At 38.6% G+C, this 15470-nt stretch overlaps 1 protein-coding gene across 1 annotated transcript in view; it reads left to right on the top strand.

The window, feature by feature from the left end:
• Window positions 1-15097, top strand: part of NBN (nibrin) — a 59014-nt gene extending 43917 nt beyond the window's left edge. The window contains 2 exon segments of the mRNA XM_027131369.1: window positions 13721-13770; window positions 14928-15097. Of these exon segments, the coding sequence (XP_026987170.1) occupies window positions 13721-13770; window positions 14928-14958 (81 nt within the window). The 3' untranslated portion in view covers window positions 14959-15097.
• Window positions 15098-15470: the final 373 nt, after the last annotated feature.

Genomic DNA, 15470 nt, shown 5'->3' with positions numbered 1-15470 from the left:
TTAGAATTTGTTGCAAAGCTTGTCTGGTTGTGCTGTATTCTCTTAGCCTTTGCATGTCTGTAAAGCTTTTGATTTCTCCATTGAATTTGAATGAGAACCTTGCTGGGTAGAGTATTCTTGGTTATAGATTCTTACCTTTTATCACTTTAAATACACTGTGGCCTTCTGGCCTGTAGAGGTTCTGATGAAAAATCAGCTGATAACCTCATGGGAATTCCCTTGTATGTTATTTGTTGCTTTTCCCTTATCGCTTTAAAAATTTTTCCTTTTTCTTTAATTTTTGTAAGTTTCAGTATACGTGTCTTGACATATTCCTCTTTGGGTTTATCCTGCCCCGGACTCTGTGTTTACTGGACTTGGGTTACTGTTTCCTTTCCCATGTTAGGGAAGTTTTTAGCTATTACCTTTTCAAATATTTTCTCAGGTATCTTCTCTCTCTCTCTTCTCCTTCTGGTGCCCCTACAATGTGAGGGTTGTCCCTGTAATGAGCCACTACCACCCTCCGCCTCCTGCTGAGATTCTCTAATACTAGCAGGTAAGTCTGGCCCTGGCCCTTATGAGGTCACTGCTTTTTTCCCTGTGTCCTGGTACACACAAGACCTTGTGTGTGCCCTCTAAGAGTACAGTTTCTGGTTCCCTCAGTCTGTGGAATTCCTGGGATCAAATTCTTCTGGCCTTCAAAGCTAGATTCTCTGGAGGTTCATCCTCCCATTTGCAGACCCTTAGGCTGGGGATGTGGGACTTCAGAACTTTCAGTCCTGTGGGAGAACCTCTGCAATATTATGGGATTTGATTTTATCACAATTGTATTGCTTCTACCACCTCATTGTGGCTTCTTTCTCTTTGAATGTAGCATATCTTTTCTGAAGGTTCCAGCAATTTTTTGTCAATGGTTGTTCAACCATTAGTTGTGATTTTGGAGTTTTCATGAGAGGGGGTGATCTCACGTCCTTCTACTCTGCCATCTTGTCTCCACCTCCTCTTTTATTTTCTTTTAAGATCTGATTCTCATTTGTGTGTCCTTGTTAGAATCTGTGATAATGATCTATACCTAAATATCATATTTTGTTGTGGTATTAATTACTGGTTATAAAATATGTCCAGTCTCATATAAGTGGTTAAAACTCATTTCAAGTGTAGCTTATTAAGTTTCATCTTAATAATTTTTGAGGTTGGCTAACTTCAATAGGCTCTATAAGATGATGGTTATACATATTTGCATTTGAATCTAGGAACCTTGATGTGTTACAGCTTCCCTGACTTTCTCTATTTCAGTGTTTCTCTTAGATATGGTCACACTACCTCTCCATGGTTGCACTCATAAAATGCTGGTATAATAGAAGCCTAAGATGATTCTGATACAGTTGAACATTCTCAGTAATTTGAGAAACACTACTAAATTTTTTTTTTTTTAAACTAAAACACCCACATTTTTGTTTGTTTGTTTGTTTGTTTGTTTGTTTGTTTGTTTTTAACATCTTTATTGGAGTATAATTGCTTTACAATGGTATGTTAGTTTCAGCTTCACAACAAAATGAATCAGTTATATATATACATATATTCCCATATCTCTTCCCGCTTGCGTCTCCCTCCCTCCCACCCTCCCTATCCCACCCCTCCAGGCGGTCACAAAGCACCGAGCTGATCTCCCTGTGCTATGCGGCTGCTTCCCACTAGCTATCTACCTTACGTTTGGTAGTGTATATATGTCCATGCCTCTTTATCGCTTTGTCACCGTTTACACTTCCCCCTCCCCATAGCCTCAAGTCCATTCTCTAGTAAGTCTGTGTCTTTATTCCTGTTTCACCCCTAGGTTTTTCATGACATTTTTTTTTTTAAATTCCATATATATGTGTTAGCATACGGTATTTGTCTCTCTCTTTCTGACTTACTTCACTCTGTATGACAGACTCTAGGTCTATCCACCTCATTACAAATAGCTCAATTTCGTCTCTTTTTATGGCTGAGTAATATTCCATTGTATATATGTGCCACATCTTCTTTATCCATTCATCTATCGATGGACACTTAGGTTGTTTCCATCTCTGGGCTATTGTAAATAGAGCTGCAATGAACATTTTGGTACATGACTCTTTTTGAATTATGGTTTTCTCAGGGTATATGCCCAGTAGTGGGATTGCTGGGTCATATGGTAGTTCTATTTGTAGCTTTTTAAGGAACCTCCATACTGTTCTCCACAGTGGCTGTATCAATTTACATTCCCACCAACAGTGTAAGAGGGTTCCCTTTTCTCCACACCCTCTCCAGCATTTATTGTTTCTAGATTTTTTGATGATAGCCATTCTGACTGGTGTGAGATGATATCTCATTGTAGTTTTGATTTGCATTTCTCTCATGATTAGTGATGTTGAGCATTCTTTCATGTGTTTGTTGGCACTCTGTATATCTTCTTTGGAGAAATGTCTATTTAGGTCTTCTGCCCATTTTTGGATTGGGTTGTTTGTTTTTTTGTTATTAAGCTGCATGAGCTGCTTATAAATTTTGGAGATCAATCCTTTGTCAGTTGCTTCATTTGCAAATATTTTCTCCCATTCTGAGGGTTGTCTTTTGGTCTTCTTTATGGTTTCCTTTGCTGCGCAAAAGCTTTTAAGTTTCATTAGGTCCCATTTGTTTACTCTTGTTTTTATTTCCATTACTCTAGGAGGTGGGTCAGAAAGAATCTTGCTGTGATTTATGTCATAGAGTGTTCTGCCTATGTTTTCCTCTAAGAGTTTGATAGTTTCTGGCCTTATATTTAGGTCTTTAATCCATTTTGAGCTTATTTTTGTGTATGGTGTTAGGGAGTGATCTAACTTCATACTTTTACATGTAGCTGTCCAGTTTTCCCAGCACCACTTATTGAAGAGGCTGTCCTTTCTCCACGGTACATTTCTGCCTCCTTTGTCAAAGATAAGGTGACCATATGTGCGTGGGTTTATCTCTGGGCTTTCTATCCTGTTCCATTGATCTATCTTTCTGTTTTTGTGCCAGTACCATACCGTTTTGATAACTGTAGCTTTGTAGTATAGTCTGAAGTCTGGGAGCCTGATTCCTCCAGTTCCTTCTTTCGTTCTCAAGATTGCTTTGGCTATTCGGGGTCTTTTGTGTTTCCATACAAATTGCAAAATTTTTTGTTCTAGTTCTGTGAAAAATGCCAGTGGTAGTTTGATAGGGATTGCATTGAATCTATAGATTGCTTTCGGTAGTAGAGTCATTTTCACAATGTTGATTCTTCCAATCCAAGAACATGGTATATCTCTCCATCTATTTGTATCATCTTTAATTTCTTTCATCAGTGTCTTATAATTTTCTGCATACAGATCTTTTGTCTCCTTAGGTAGGTTTATTCCTAGATATTTTATTCTTTTTGTTGCAATGGTAAATGGGAGTGTTTTCTTGGTTTCACTTTCAGATTTTTCATCATTAGTATATAGGAATGCCAGAGATTTCTGTGCATTAATTTTGTATCCTGCCACTTTACCAAATTCATTGATTAGTTCTAGTAGTTTTCTGGTAGCATCTTTAGGGTTCTCTATGTATAGGATCATGTCATCTGCAAACAGTGACAGCTTTACTTCTTCTTTTCCGATTTGGATTCCTTTTATTTCCTTTTCTTCTCTGATTGCTGTGGCCAAAACTTCCAAAACTATGTTGAATAAGAGTGGTGAGAGTGGGCAACCTTGTCTTGTTCCTGATCTTAGTGGAAATGCTTTCAGTTTTTCACCATTGAGGATGATGTTTGCTGTGGGCTTGTCATATATGGCCTTTATTATGTTGAGGAAAGTTCCCTCTATGCCTACTTTCTGCAGGGTTTTTATCATAAATGGGTGTTGAATTTTGTCAAAAGCTTTCTCTGCATCTATTGAGATGATCATATGGTTTTTCTCCTTCAGTTTGTTAATATGGTGTATCACATTGATAGATTTGCGTATATTGAAGAATCCTTGCATTCCTGGAATAAACCCCACTTGATCATGGTGTATGATCCTTTTAATGTGCTGTTGGATTCTATTTGCTAGTATTTTGTTGAGGATTTTTGCATCTATATTCATCAGTGATATTGGCCTGTAGTTTTCTTTCTTTGTGACATCCTTGTCTGGTTTTGGTATCAAGGTGATGGTGGCCTCGTAGAAGGAGTTTGGGAGTGTTCCTCCCTCTGCTATATTTTGGAAGAGTTTGAGAAGGATAGGTGTTAGCTCTTCTCTAAATGTTTGATAGAATTCGCCTGTGAAGCCATCTGGTCCTGGGCTTTTCTTTGTTGGAAGATTTTTAATCACAGTTTCAATTTCAGTGCTTGTGATTGGTCTGTTCATATTTTCTATTTCTTCCTGATTCAGTCTTGGCAGGTTGTGCATTTCTAAGAATTTGTCCATTTCTTCCAGATTGTCCATTTTATTGGCATAGAGTTGCTTGTAGTAATCTCTCATGATCTCTTTTATTTCTGCAGTGTCAGTTGTTACCTCTCCTTTTTCATTTCTAATTCTATTGATTTGAGTCTTCTCCCTTTTTTTCTTGATGAGTCTGGCTAGTGGTTTATCTATTTTGTTTATCTTCTCAAAGAACCAGCTTTTAGTTTTATTGATCTTTGCTATTGTTTCCTTCATTTCTTTTTCATTTATTTCTGATCTGATTTTTATGATTTCTTTCCTTCTGCTAGCTTTGGGGTTTTTTTGTTCTTCTTTCTCTAATCGCTTGAGGTGCAAGGTTAGGTTGTTTATTCGAGATGTTTCCTGCTTCTTAAGGTGGGCTTGTATTGCTATAAACTTCCCCCTTAGAACTGCTTTTGCTGCATCCCACAGGTTTTGGGTCGTTGTGTCTCCATTGTCATTTGTTTCTAGGTATTTTTTGATTTCCTCTTTGATTTCTTCAGTGATCACTTCATTATTAAGTAGTGTATTGTTTAGCCTCCATGTGTTTGTATTTTTTACAGATCTTTTCCTGTAATTGATATCTAGTCTCATGGCGTTGTGGTCAGAAAAGATACTTGATACAATTTCAATTTTCTTAAATTTACCAAGGCTTGATTTGTGACCCAAGATATGATCTATCCTGGAGAATGTTCCATGAGCACTTGAGAAAAATGTGTATTCTGTTGTTTTTGGATGGAATGTCCTATAAATATCAATTAACTCCATCTCGTTTAATGTATCATTTAAAGCTTGTGTTTCCTTATTTATTTTCATTTTGGATGATCTGTCCATTGGTGAAAGTGGGGTGTTAAAGTCCCCTACTATGAATGTGTTACTGTCGATTTCCCCTTTTATGGTTGTCAGTATTTGCCTTATGTATTGAGGTGCACCTATGTTGGGTGCATAAATATTTACAATTGTTATATCTTCCTCTTGGATCGATCCCTTGATCATTATGTAGTGTCCTTCTTTGTCTCTTCTAATAGTCTTTGTTTTAAAGTCTATTTTGTCTGATATGAGAATTGCTACTCCAGCTTTCTTTTGGTTTCCATTTGCATGAAATACCTTTTTCCATCCCCTTACTTTCAGTCTGTATGTGTCTCTAGGTCTGAAGTGGGTCTCTTGTAGACAGCAAATATATGGGTCTTGTTTTTGTATCCATTCAGCCAATCTGTGTCTTTTGGTGGGAGCATTTAGTCCATTTACATTTAAGGTAATTATCGATATGTGTGTTCCTATTCCCATTTTCTTAATTGTTTTGGGTTCGTTATTGTAGGTCCTTTCCTTCTTTTGTGTTTCTTGCCTAGAGAAGTTCCTTTAGCAGTTGTTGTAGAGCTGGTTTGGTGGTGCTGAACTCTCTCAGCTTTTGCTTGTCTGTAAAGGTTTTAATTTCTCCATCAAATCTGAATGAGATCCTTGCTGGGTAGAGTAATCTTGGTTGCAGGTTTTTCTCCTTCAACACTTTCAATATGTCCTGCCACTCCCTTCTGGCTTGCAGAGTTTCTGCTGAAAGATCAGCTGTTAACCTTATGGGGATTCCCTTGTGTGTTATTTGTTGTTTTTCCCTTGCTGCTTTTAATATGTTTTCTTTGTATTTAATTTTTGACAATTTGATTAATATGTGTCTTGGCGTATTTCTCCTTGGATTTATCCTGTATGGGACTCTCTGTGCTTCCTGGACTTGATTAATGATTTCTTTTCCCATATTAGGGAAGTTTTCAACTATAATCTCTTCAAATATTTTCTCAGTCCCTTTCTTTTTCTCTTCTTCTTCTGGAACCCCTATAATTCGAATGTTGGTGCGTTTAATGTTGTCCCAGAGGTCTCTGAGACTGTCCTCAGTTCTTTTCATTCTTTTTTCTTTATTCTGCTCTGCAGTAGTTATTTCCACTATTTTATCTTCCAGGTCACTTATCTGTTCTTCTGCCTCAGTTATTCTGCTATTGATCCCATCTAGAGTACTTTTAATTTCATTTATTGTGTTGTTCATCGTTGCTTGCTTCATCTTTAGTTCTTCTAGGTCGTTGTTAACTGATTCTTGCAATTTGTCCATTCTGTTGTCCATTCTATCTCCAAGATTTCGGATCAACCTTACTATCATTATTCTGAATTCTTTTTCAGGTAGACTGCCTATTTCCTCTTCATTTGTTAGGTCTGGTGGGTTTTTATCTTGCTCCTTCATCTGCTGTGTGTTTTTCTGTCTTTTCATTTTGCTTATCTTACTGTGTTTGGGGTCTCCTTTTTTGCAGGCTGAAGGTTCGTAGTTCCTGTTGTTTTTTGTTTCTGTCCCCAGTGGCTAAGGTTGGTTCAGTGGGTTGTGTAGGCTTCCTGGTGGAGGGTACTAGTGCCTGTGTTCTGGTGTATGAGGCTGGATCTTGTCTTTCTGGTGGGCAGGTCCACGTCTGGTGGTGTGTTTTGGGGTGTCTGTAGACTTACTATGATTTTGGGCAGCCTCTCTGCTAATGGGTGGGGTTGTGTTCCTGTCTTGCTAGTTGTTTGGCATAGGATGTCCAGCACTGTAGCTTGCTGGTCGTTGAGTGAAGCTGGGTGCTGGCGTTGAGATGGAGATCTCTTGGAGATTTTTGCTGTTTGATATTATGTGCAGCTGGGAGGCCTCTTGTGGACCAGTGTCCTGAAGTTGGCTCTCCCACCTCAGAGGCACAGCACTGAGTCCTGGCTGCAGCACCAAGAGCCTTTCATCCACAGGGCTCCTTAATTTGGGATGATTCCTTGTCTATTCAGGTATTCCACAGATGCAGGGTATATCAAGTTGATTGTGGAGCTTTAATCCGCTGCTGGGAGAGATTTCCCTTTCTCTTCTTTGTTCTGACAGTTCCCAGGGGCTCAGCTTTGGATTTGGCCCCGCCTGTGCGTGTAGGTCGCCGGAGGGCGTCTGTTCTTTGCTCAGACAGGAGGAGGTTAAAGGAGACGCTGATTCGGAGGCTCTGGCTCACCCAGGCCGGGGGGTAGGGAGGGTCACGGAGTGCGGGGCGGGCCTGCAGCGGCAGAGGCCAGCGTGACGCTGCAGCCTGAGGCGCGCCATGCGCTCTCCCGGGGAGCCGTCCCTGGATCCCGGGACCCTGGCAGTGGCGGGCTGCACAGGCTCCCCGGAAGGGCGTGTGGCTAGTGACCTGTGTTCGCACACAGGCCTCCTGGCGGCGGCAGCAGCAGCCTTAGCGTCCCATGTCCGTCTCTGGGCTCCGCACTCTTAGCCGCGGCTCGCGCCCGTCCCTGGAGCTCTCTCAAGCAGCGTTCTTAATCCCCTCTCCTCGTGCACCAGGAAACAAAGAGGGACGTAAAAGTCTCTTGCCTCTTCGGCAGGTCCAGACCCCTCCCCGGACTCTCTCCCGGCCAGCCGCGGCGCACCAACGCCCTGCAGGCTGTGTTCACGCCGCCAACCTCAGTCCTCTCCCGGCGCTCCGACAAAAGCCGGAGCCTCAGCTCCCAGTCCCGCCCGCCCCGGCGGGCGAGCAGACAAGCCTCTCGGCTGGTGAGTGCCGGTCGGCCCGATCCTCTGCGCTGGAATCTGTCCGCTTTGCCCTCCGCACCCCTGTTGCTGTGCTGTCCTCCGCGGCTCCCAAGCTCCCCCACTCCGCCTCCCGAAGTCTCCACCCGCGAAGGGGCTTCCTAGTGTGTGGACACTTTTCCTCCTTCACAGCTCTCTCCCGCTGGTGCAGGACCCGTCCCTATCCTTTTGTCTCTGTTTAGTTTTTTCTTTTGCCCTAACCAGGTACGTGGGGGGTTCCTTGCCTTTTGGGAGGTCTGAGGTCTTCTGCCAGCGTTCAGTAGGTGTTCTGTAGGAGTTGTTCCACGCGTAGATGTATTTCTGGTGTATCTGTGGAGAGGAAGGTGATCTCCGCGTCTTACTCTTCTGCCATCTTCCCGGAAGTCCTCAACCCCTTTTTTTAAACTGGTGAATTTGAAAAAAATTCATTAAAGTTGGGAGCTTTTTAATATAGAAGTACTACGTGAAAGTTAAGAATTCAGAAACACATGACCATTGAATTGAGAGGTAATCAGAGTCCATATCCAAAGGTAGAAAGTCTTCTTCTTAGTCTTTGTATTGCGTGATTATCCGGTCCTACTGAAACCCAAAGGTGGGCTCCATTGGTCATCTCAATGGGCTGTTTGAAGTAGGGCTGTTTGGTAATTAGGGGGTAGGGACAATATCTCTTTCTTGCACTCTGATGTGACATAAGTTAAATCCCACTTTCTTCTCAATGTATCTTAGCTCCTTTCTGTATATTTCACTGCTTTGTTTCTTTGGATTGTACTTTGGTAATTTCTTTAAATTGTCTTCCAGTTTAGTACTCCTCTCTTGAGCTCTGTCTGGTTGGTATCTCATTCATCCACTGAGTTTTCATTCAACCTATTGGATTTTTTCATTTCTGGAAATCTTTGTCATTTCTAAATCTTGTTCCCTGCTGACATTTTAAAGTTCCTCTCTTGTATTCTTTTCCCAATGATACCAATACCTAAAGTGTTGATCTGTTTAATGTAGTTCTCTCTTACGGTGCCTTGTTTCCAAGTATGTATTTTGTGATCTTTGAATGTGAACTGCTCATTTTCCTTGGAACTTGATCTATGGGAATTTCTTAAGTCCTAATTTGAGGTTTATTTCCTCCAGAAAAGATAAGTTTGTGTCTGCCAATCTTGTTCTACCAATATGAGACTACTTTAATCTCTGCTTGTGATGTTTTGGGATCATTCAGGTAGTTAATGTATTTGGACCAGAAGCTTGGGTGAAGGCTACCTTGTCATTATAAACATAGTGAGATTTTTTATTTATTTCTTTCACCCTGTGTCAGGGTCAAGATAGGCAAGTTTCTTTGCTGTCTCCTTTTGTGTTGTAGAGTTTGTTCCTCTTTCGCCCTTTAGTGCTGGAGTCTTTTATTCTATTTATCTTGGATTTTCTTTAATAATGCTCATTTCCTGTACAGACATCAAAGGAGAGCCTGGGTTTTTTCCTGCTTTGTAGATCCCCCCAGGGCAGGGCAAAAGCTGGCTTTGGTACTTGGTGACATCTCAGGATTTATATTTTGCTTTATTATGGGTTTAATGTAGTATTCAGAAATTTGTTTTTAAACATGCTTTTTTTAATCAAAAAATTGTTAGGTCACTCAAAAATAGGGTTGTCAGGATTTTTAATGTCAGAAAATGGAAGGATGGAGGTACCATCCTTCACTTCATTCTTTTTTGAAAGGATAACTGGCTTTGCCATTTTATAAATGTGCATTCCAAATAATTATGGTAGTACACAAAAGAATGAAGAAGTGAAAATCCTAAGTACCCATTTAGACATTAAATACATAATGTTCCAGACGTCTGTTTATTGAGGAGGAGTGGAGGCAGGGAGGGATAATGTAGGAAGGGAAGGAGAGAGATTGATAGAAGGAAGTAAAACTGAAAGCATTGCTGAATTCGTATAAATGCTTCTTCCTTCCAGATATTTCCTGAGATCCCTAAATAAGAAAAACACTATCAGGTTATAATCAGTATTTGTTTCAAACTACATATTTTGATTTTAGATACTGTTTGTTGGCTCCTACTGTGAAGAGTGAGGAAATTATTTGTGCTTCCTCTGCTTCCCCGCCCGCACCTCATGCCAGTGCCCCTTTTCTCCCTTTTTAGGTGACTTGCATGCCTTCAGTATTCCTTCTTAGGCTTGAAAGTCAGTAACAGTCAGAATATATCTCAGTGTTGATCATTCTCCCTTCATTTTTCCCAGAGTAAAGTATGCTATTTTGATTTGTAGGTGCAGTTCTTTTTTTATTTCAAGGAACTTTTCTATTACATCTTTAAAAACATTTTTATATTTGCTGGGTTCTCTACATTTAAGACATAACTCTCCTTTTATTAAATCACCTTTGCCCTTCACATGCATTTCTTCTACGTTCATTGTGGTTTTCTTAAGCTCTTTCACTATATCAGAAATCCAAATTTCAGTTGTGTCTCTTCTGTTCCTCACCAGCTATGTTATGTGACCTTGAGGAAATTACTTCTTTATCCTTCTGTTTCTTCCTTTGCAGAATGGGAATAATAATAGTACCTCCATTTCACAGGCTTTTTGTGAGAATAACATACGATACTACTTAATAAAGCATTTATAACAGTGGAAACAGTGTTAGCTATTTCTCATTTATTTAATTCTGAAATGGTGTTATTAGAGTTCTCGGTTTGTTTACTTAGCATTCATTCCCATTTCATTTCATTGTGTTTTTTCTATATTTAACTCTTGTTCTTATTTTATTGCATTCATGTTCTTATTAATTTTATTTATTTTTTATTTATGGGTTATTATTTGTTTCAGACTAGGTTCTTTAACTGTCTTTTGCAGGTTCTATTCCAGTCTCTCTCTCTTTTTTTCCATCTGGATGTGGAGTGGCTTTCCTGTTTTCTTTGATCTTGCAGCTATTTAAAGTAAAATACCCTTTCCAGATATTGTTTGCTGTGTGAAACATTATATGACATCTTATTGCAGGGATTACATTCTGAAACCAGTTTGTGAGGCAAAAATTGAATGTCGTTGAAGTCACTCCTACCCATCTTAGCTTGTTCATAAAAAACAATTATCCTGATGCCTCCATACTGTTGGTATGGCAGCATGTTCAGTCAAAGGCACATTGCATGTCCCATCTAGTTTCTATTGCCTGAAAACATTGAATTGAGGAAAGGCAAGGGTAATGTAAAGCTGTGTGCAGCTCTTTCTTGGAACTGGAATTAAATATGTACCAGGGAGTATATCTTATCCCAGAAGAGAATAACTTACATTTTAGGTTATTTGCCTAATTTGTCAGGGATGCCTGGAGCCTATGCCTTTGGTCAGTGTCAGTCCCACTTACCTCTCCATGCCATTAGTCCCCTCCCAGCAGTCCACCAGCAGTTGTTTTCTCTTTCCTGCTCAGGCTACTTTTTCCCAAATTTGTATTATTAGTAAGAATTCTCAGGTTTGGACAGTTCCGTAGCACTTTTTAATGAGTTGGGGGAGGGTTAGGAATCAGTTGCATTAATCTTTTGGTTCTTTGCACAGCCAAAAGACTTCTTTTGAAGTCTGTGGCGTGGGGTTATGTGCTTCTTGATTAATTATAGCTGTCGAGTTTTACTTGTTCTTGGATGGGGAGGAGTTGACAGAACGATGGTGCAGCTGCTGACTTTTTCCTATCTTTCATTTATTTCATTAGCATTAGTAGAGAGGCTGTGTCCTAGATTTATTCTACCAAATCTCTCCTTTTTTTGCTAGAACAATTTTAGGTGCTCTAGGTAGGATTTGCTCTCTAAGATAATAGAGTTGACTTTGTTCTTCTACATGACTGCAGCTTCTATGTATAAATGTGCTACTGTCTTGATGTTTCCCTAGGCTTGCTCTAGCTACTCTTCTGTATTCCCTGCCTTTGTTCTTTTTTAGCCCTCCTTTTTCTTCTTTTGCTGCAGACCAGTCTTAGTTTTCATAATCACTTAGTTCCCAAACTTTCTTTGAATATAGGATATTTTTATTCTGTGCATTAAACGTAATAACTCTTTGACCTCTACCCAACCTGATTTGACTTTTGAAAGACTGTGATTTGTAGTTCTCCCAAGCCACTGAAAAATGCCAGTAATAGGAGGATTTCTGGTTTTTAATACTTTTTTACTTAATGATTTTACTAAGATATATAAGATAAAGCTGATTTTTGTTTACTATTTAAACTTTAAAATTCACATCCCTTACTAGGAAGCCTCTAAGAATATTTAGGAGAATGATACCAGCAGCTTTTTTGACAACTGCTTTATGAAAATCATGTGCCTTCCCATTTGTGTTCTGCTGTACTTATTAGAAAATGTAAAAGATGTAATTTCAGTTTGACATTTCACTGTATGAATAGAAAATCATTCTATAAGTTTGAATCCCTACAAGTCTTCTTCTAGGCCCTTTCCAAAGACTCAGAAGCAGTGTAACAGCCTGGTTAATAGCTGGTGCTTTTATTCAAGGAGACCTGGTCAATCCCAGTTCTTCCATATGACAATTTTTTGATTTTCTACAACGTACTTAACCTAAGTCTCTGTTTCCTTATTGATTACAATTGGAATAATAGTGTAAAAGTAGTAATGAGATTATATGAAGATTAAATGAGTTCTTTTTAGAAACAGTTTTAAGATAGTATCTGGAAATACACAAATGTAAATTACTTACAGTAAGCAAACAGTGTCTGCATTCAGAGAACTTACAGTTTTTTAGTGGAGATGTGATATAAATAATTATAACAGAAGATAGAAATTGATGAACATCTAGGAGTCACATAGGTAAAGTTCTGTGGGAGTTCTTCATAGCAGACTTACTTTTAAATGAAGAGGATTAGAAAGCCATTGTTAAAGAGGTGAAGAACATGTTCCTTGATGCATAGTAGACACTAAACAATTATTGAGTGAATGCACCTTGAAAGATGGTCAGATGTGGAAAGAGGAGGATACTGTATCACATTTTTTGTCATGAACAAAAGCAGAGAGGGTCCCAGTATATTTGTTCGGAGGTGAGCCTGGTTTTTTGTTTGTTTTGTCTTTTTGTGTGATTCAGTTTAACTGGCATACAGGGTTCATGAAGAGGAGAGTGAGAAGTGATTGAGGAAGTAGAATGGAGCCAGGTTATGAAGAGCCTTTCCCATTTAAGGGTCAGACTCAAGAGTTTGTGTTTTCTTTGGTAGGTGGGAGAAGTCATTGAAGGGTTTTGAATGGCACATGATAGGATCATGGCACATGATAGGATCATACATACTGAAGTCCATCATACTGGACTTTAGGAAGATGCACCCAGCACAAGGTATTTCCAGTCCTAACTGTCAAAGGTACTTTAGGAGTTTGGTGAGTTTGTGTTTTAAATTATTTTGTGGGTGAGGTGATTCAGCAGCAACTTCTGAGTCCTGATTTGGGGCTGTGAGGAAGAGAGCCACTTTACCTGCAGAGCTGCTCTGGTTGAAGGGGGGGTAAATATTGCCCTTTCAGCCCCTCCATCAGTGGTATGATCTCAAAACACTGAAATTTCATTTAGTAAAAGGGTTCTCCTGGAAAAAAATGTTTAAAAACTCAACAAGCTGGCAATGTATGTGTTGGTTGCCTTTGAGAGGAGATTGGCTGGAGAAAGTTGTTCAATTAGAGGACTTTCGCAGTAATCTTGGCATGAAGTGAATACGGAACAGACCTGTTGAATGGGCAAGAAGTCATAGAGGCAAAAACTTACAGACCTGGTGACCTCTGGGATGTGATCACCCAGCATGGCAATTTCATTAACTATATTTTCATCACTTAGCAAGTTTCTGAAACTATGTTAATTTTGACAGGTGCAAAATCAACATGCAAAAGAAGAATCTCTTGCCGATGAACTCTTTAGGTAAAGTTTAATTTCAGCTTTCTCCTGAATCTTTGTATATAAAATTCAGTTCTATTGATAGAGTTTAAATATTTGTTTCTTCTATCCTTAGAAATAGACACTTCAGTACCTTCACCGAAAGAATATTTTGTCTTGTTTTTAATATAGGTATTTCTTTTTACTACTTGAGCACCTCATAATTAGGTTTACTGGATGTAGCTTCTAGGTTTGAGCTTAATTCACTTATACTGTGTCACAAGATATTTAAAATTTATTTGGGGCATTTAGGCAAAAGAAGGGTCCTGAGCTGGGTGAATTTGGCTGATAAATTTGTGAGATTTTTAGCTCTGAGTAGAATTATGAATGAATGGGGTTTTGAAATAAGACAAGTAAAATACCAGACCATTTGTTAGTTTTATTTGGCACATACATAAAAATAAGAAGCTGGATTAGAGTTTCAAAGCAGGTTTTTGTGGGAGGGTTAGAGGAGTTATAATGGATGATTATAATTTAATTCTGATTTAACATTTTCAGCATTCCTGCAGACCCAACAAACATTATAATAATTAGCTCACAAATATTCATAAACAATATTGTAGGTAGATACTGGCTAGGGGAGAATAACATTTTCCCAAGAAATACTGTATTTTGAGTCTGTTTTGTAACCAATTTGATTCTTTAATTTCATTATTGACAGTGTGAATCATTGATGAAAATGTTGACAAATGGTGCTGATTTTTCATAAGTACAAGTCAGATGGGAATAGTTGCCCAACTACATTGTTTGTTATAGGAGAAGACTTTATAATTATATTTGAGGTTCATTATGCTCTTGGTGAAAATGATATAATTTAATTTGAGAGTGGAGAGGTCTGTTTGCAGCCATCCTGGAGGAAGTATAAAAACATGTATTAATTTTTAAACTGTTGTTTTCATTAATTATTTTAGTGCTTTTACAGGATTTTTTGATGATGTTTTACCAAATATTCATCAAAGCAGCATCAAAAGGATAAATGACAGTAAAAATGTCAGTGCTTAATATCTGATCCCAAGGATAAAATTAGCATTCTCATTTCTGTTTGCAGAAGTATGTCTATGTTTTGAAAGCTCTTTAACTTGAAAAGTGAAAGGAATGCTGTCATTTATCTAGATATCATTTAACTGTTTCTTTCTTTGCAGATACAATCCTAATGTAAAAAGGAGAAGATAACAGGGTTTTATGAAGAAGCCATGGAAAAACATTTCCTATCAAGTATTTACATCGAGTTTCCTCTGGGATACATGCATATAGTGTATAGAAGATTTAAGTTTATGGCCTAAATTTGTTAAATAAAATGAACAAAACTCCATTTCTTTTGTGTGTGACAATTAGTATTGTTTATTCTGTTTTCAGTCTTTGTTATCTAATCTTTTATAATAATGTTTTTTTCATTTTTAAACGTTACTTTAACTTATTGAATAGTTACTGTGGTCTCAGTTCAAAATTCTAAAAGTATAAAAAGGGTAGAAGATTAAAAGGTCTCCCTTCTACCACTGTCCTAGCTATTCGTTTCCCCTCCTCTGAAAAAATCCATGACACTCATTTCTTATGAGTCTTTACAGAGATTTTTAATGTCTATTCAAATTTCTCTGCATATCATTTTTCAGTAATTTCCTATAAAATGATAGCATAATATATACAGTGTTCTGTACCTTATTCTTCTTCACTGACTAGATTGGAAG

Source organism: Aethalodelphis obliquidens, unplaced genomic scaffold (genome assembly GCF_003676395.1).
Source record: "Aethalodelphis obliquidens isolate GAN/ISIS:26980383/991018 unplaced genomic scaffold, ASM367639v1 scaffold39, whole genome shotgun sequence".
Classification (NCBI taxonomy): Eukaryota; Metazoa; Chordata; class Mammalia; order Artiodactyla; family Delphinidae; genus Aethalodelphis; species Aethalodelphis obliquidens.
Note: the sequence above shows the minus strand (reverse complement) of the source record. Positions and strands in the feature narration are given on the sequence as shown.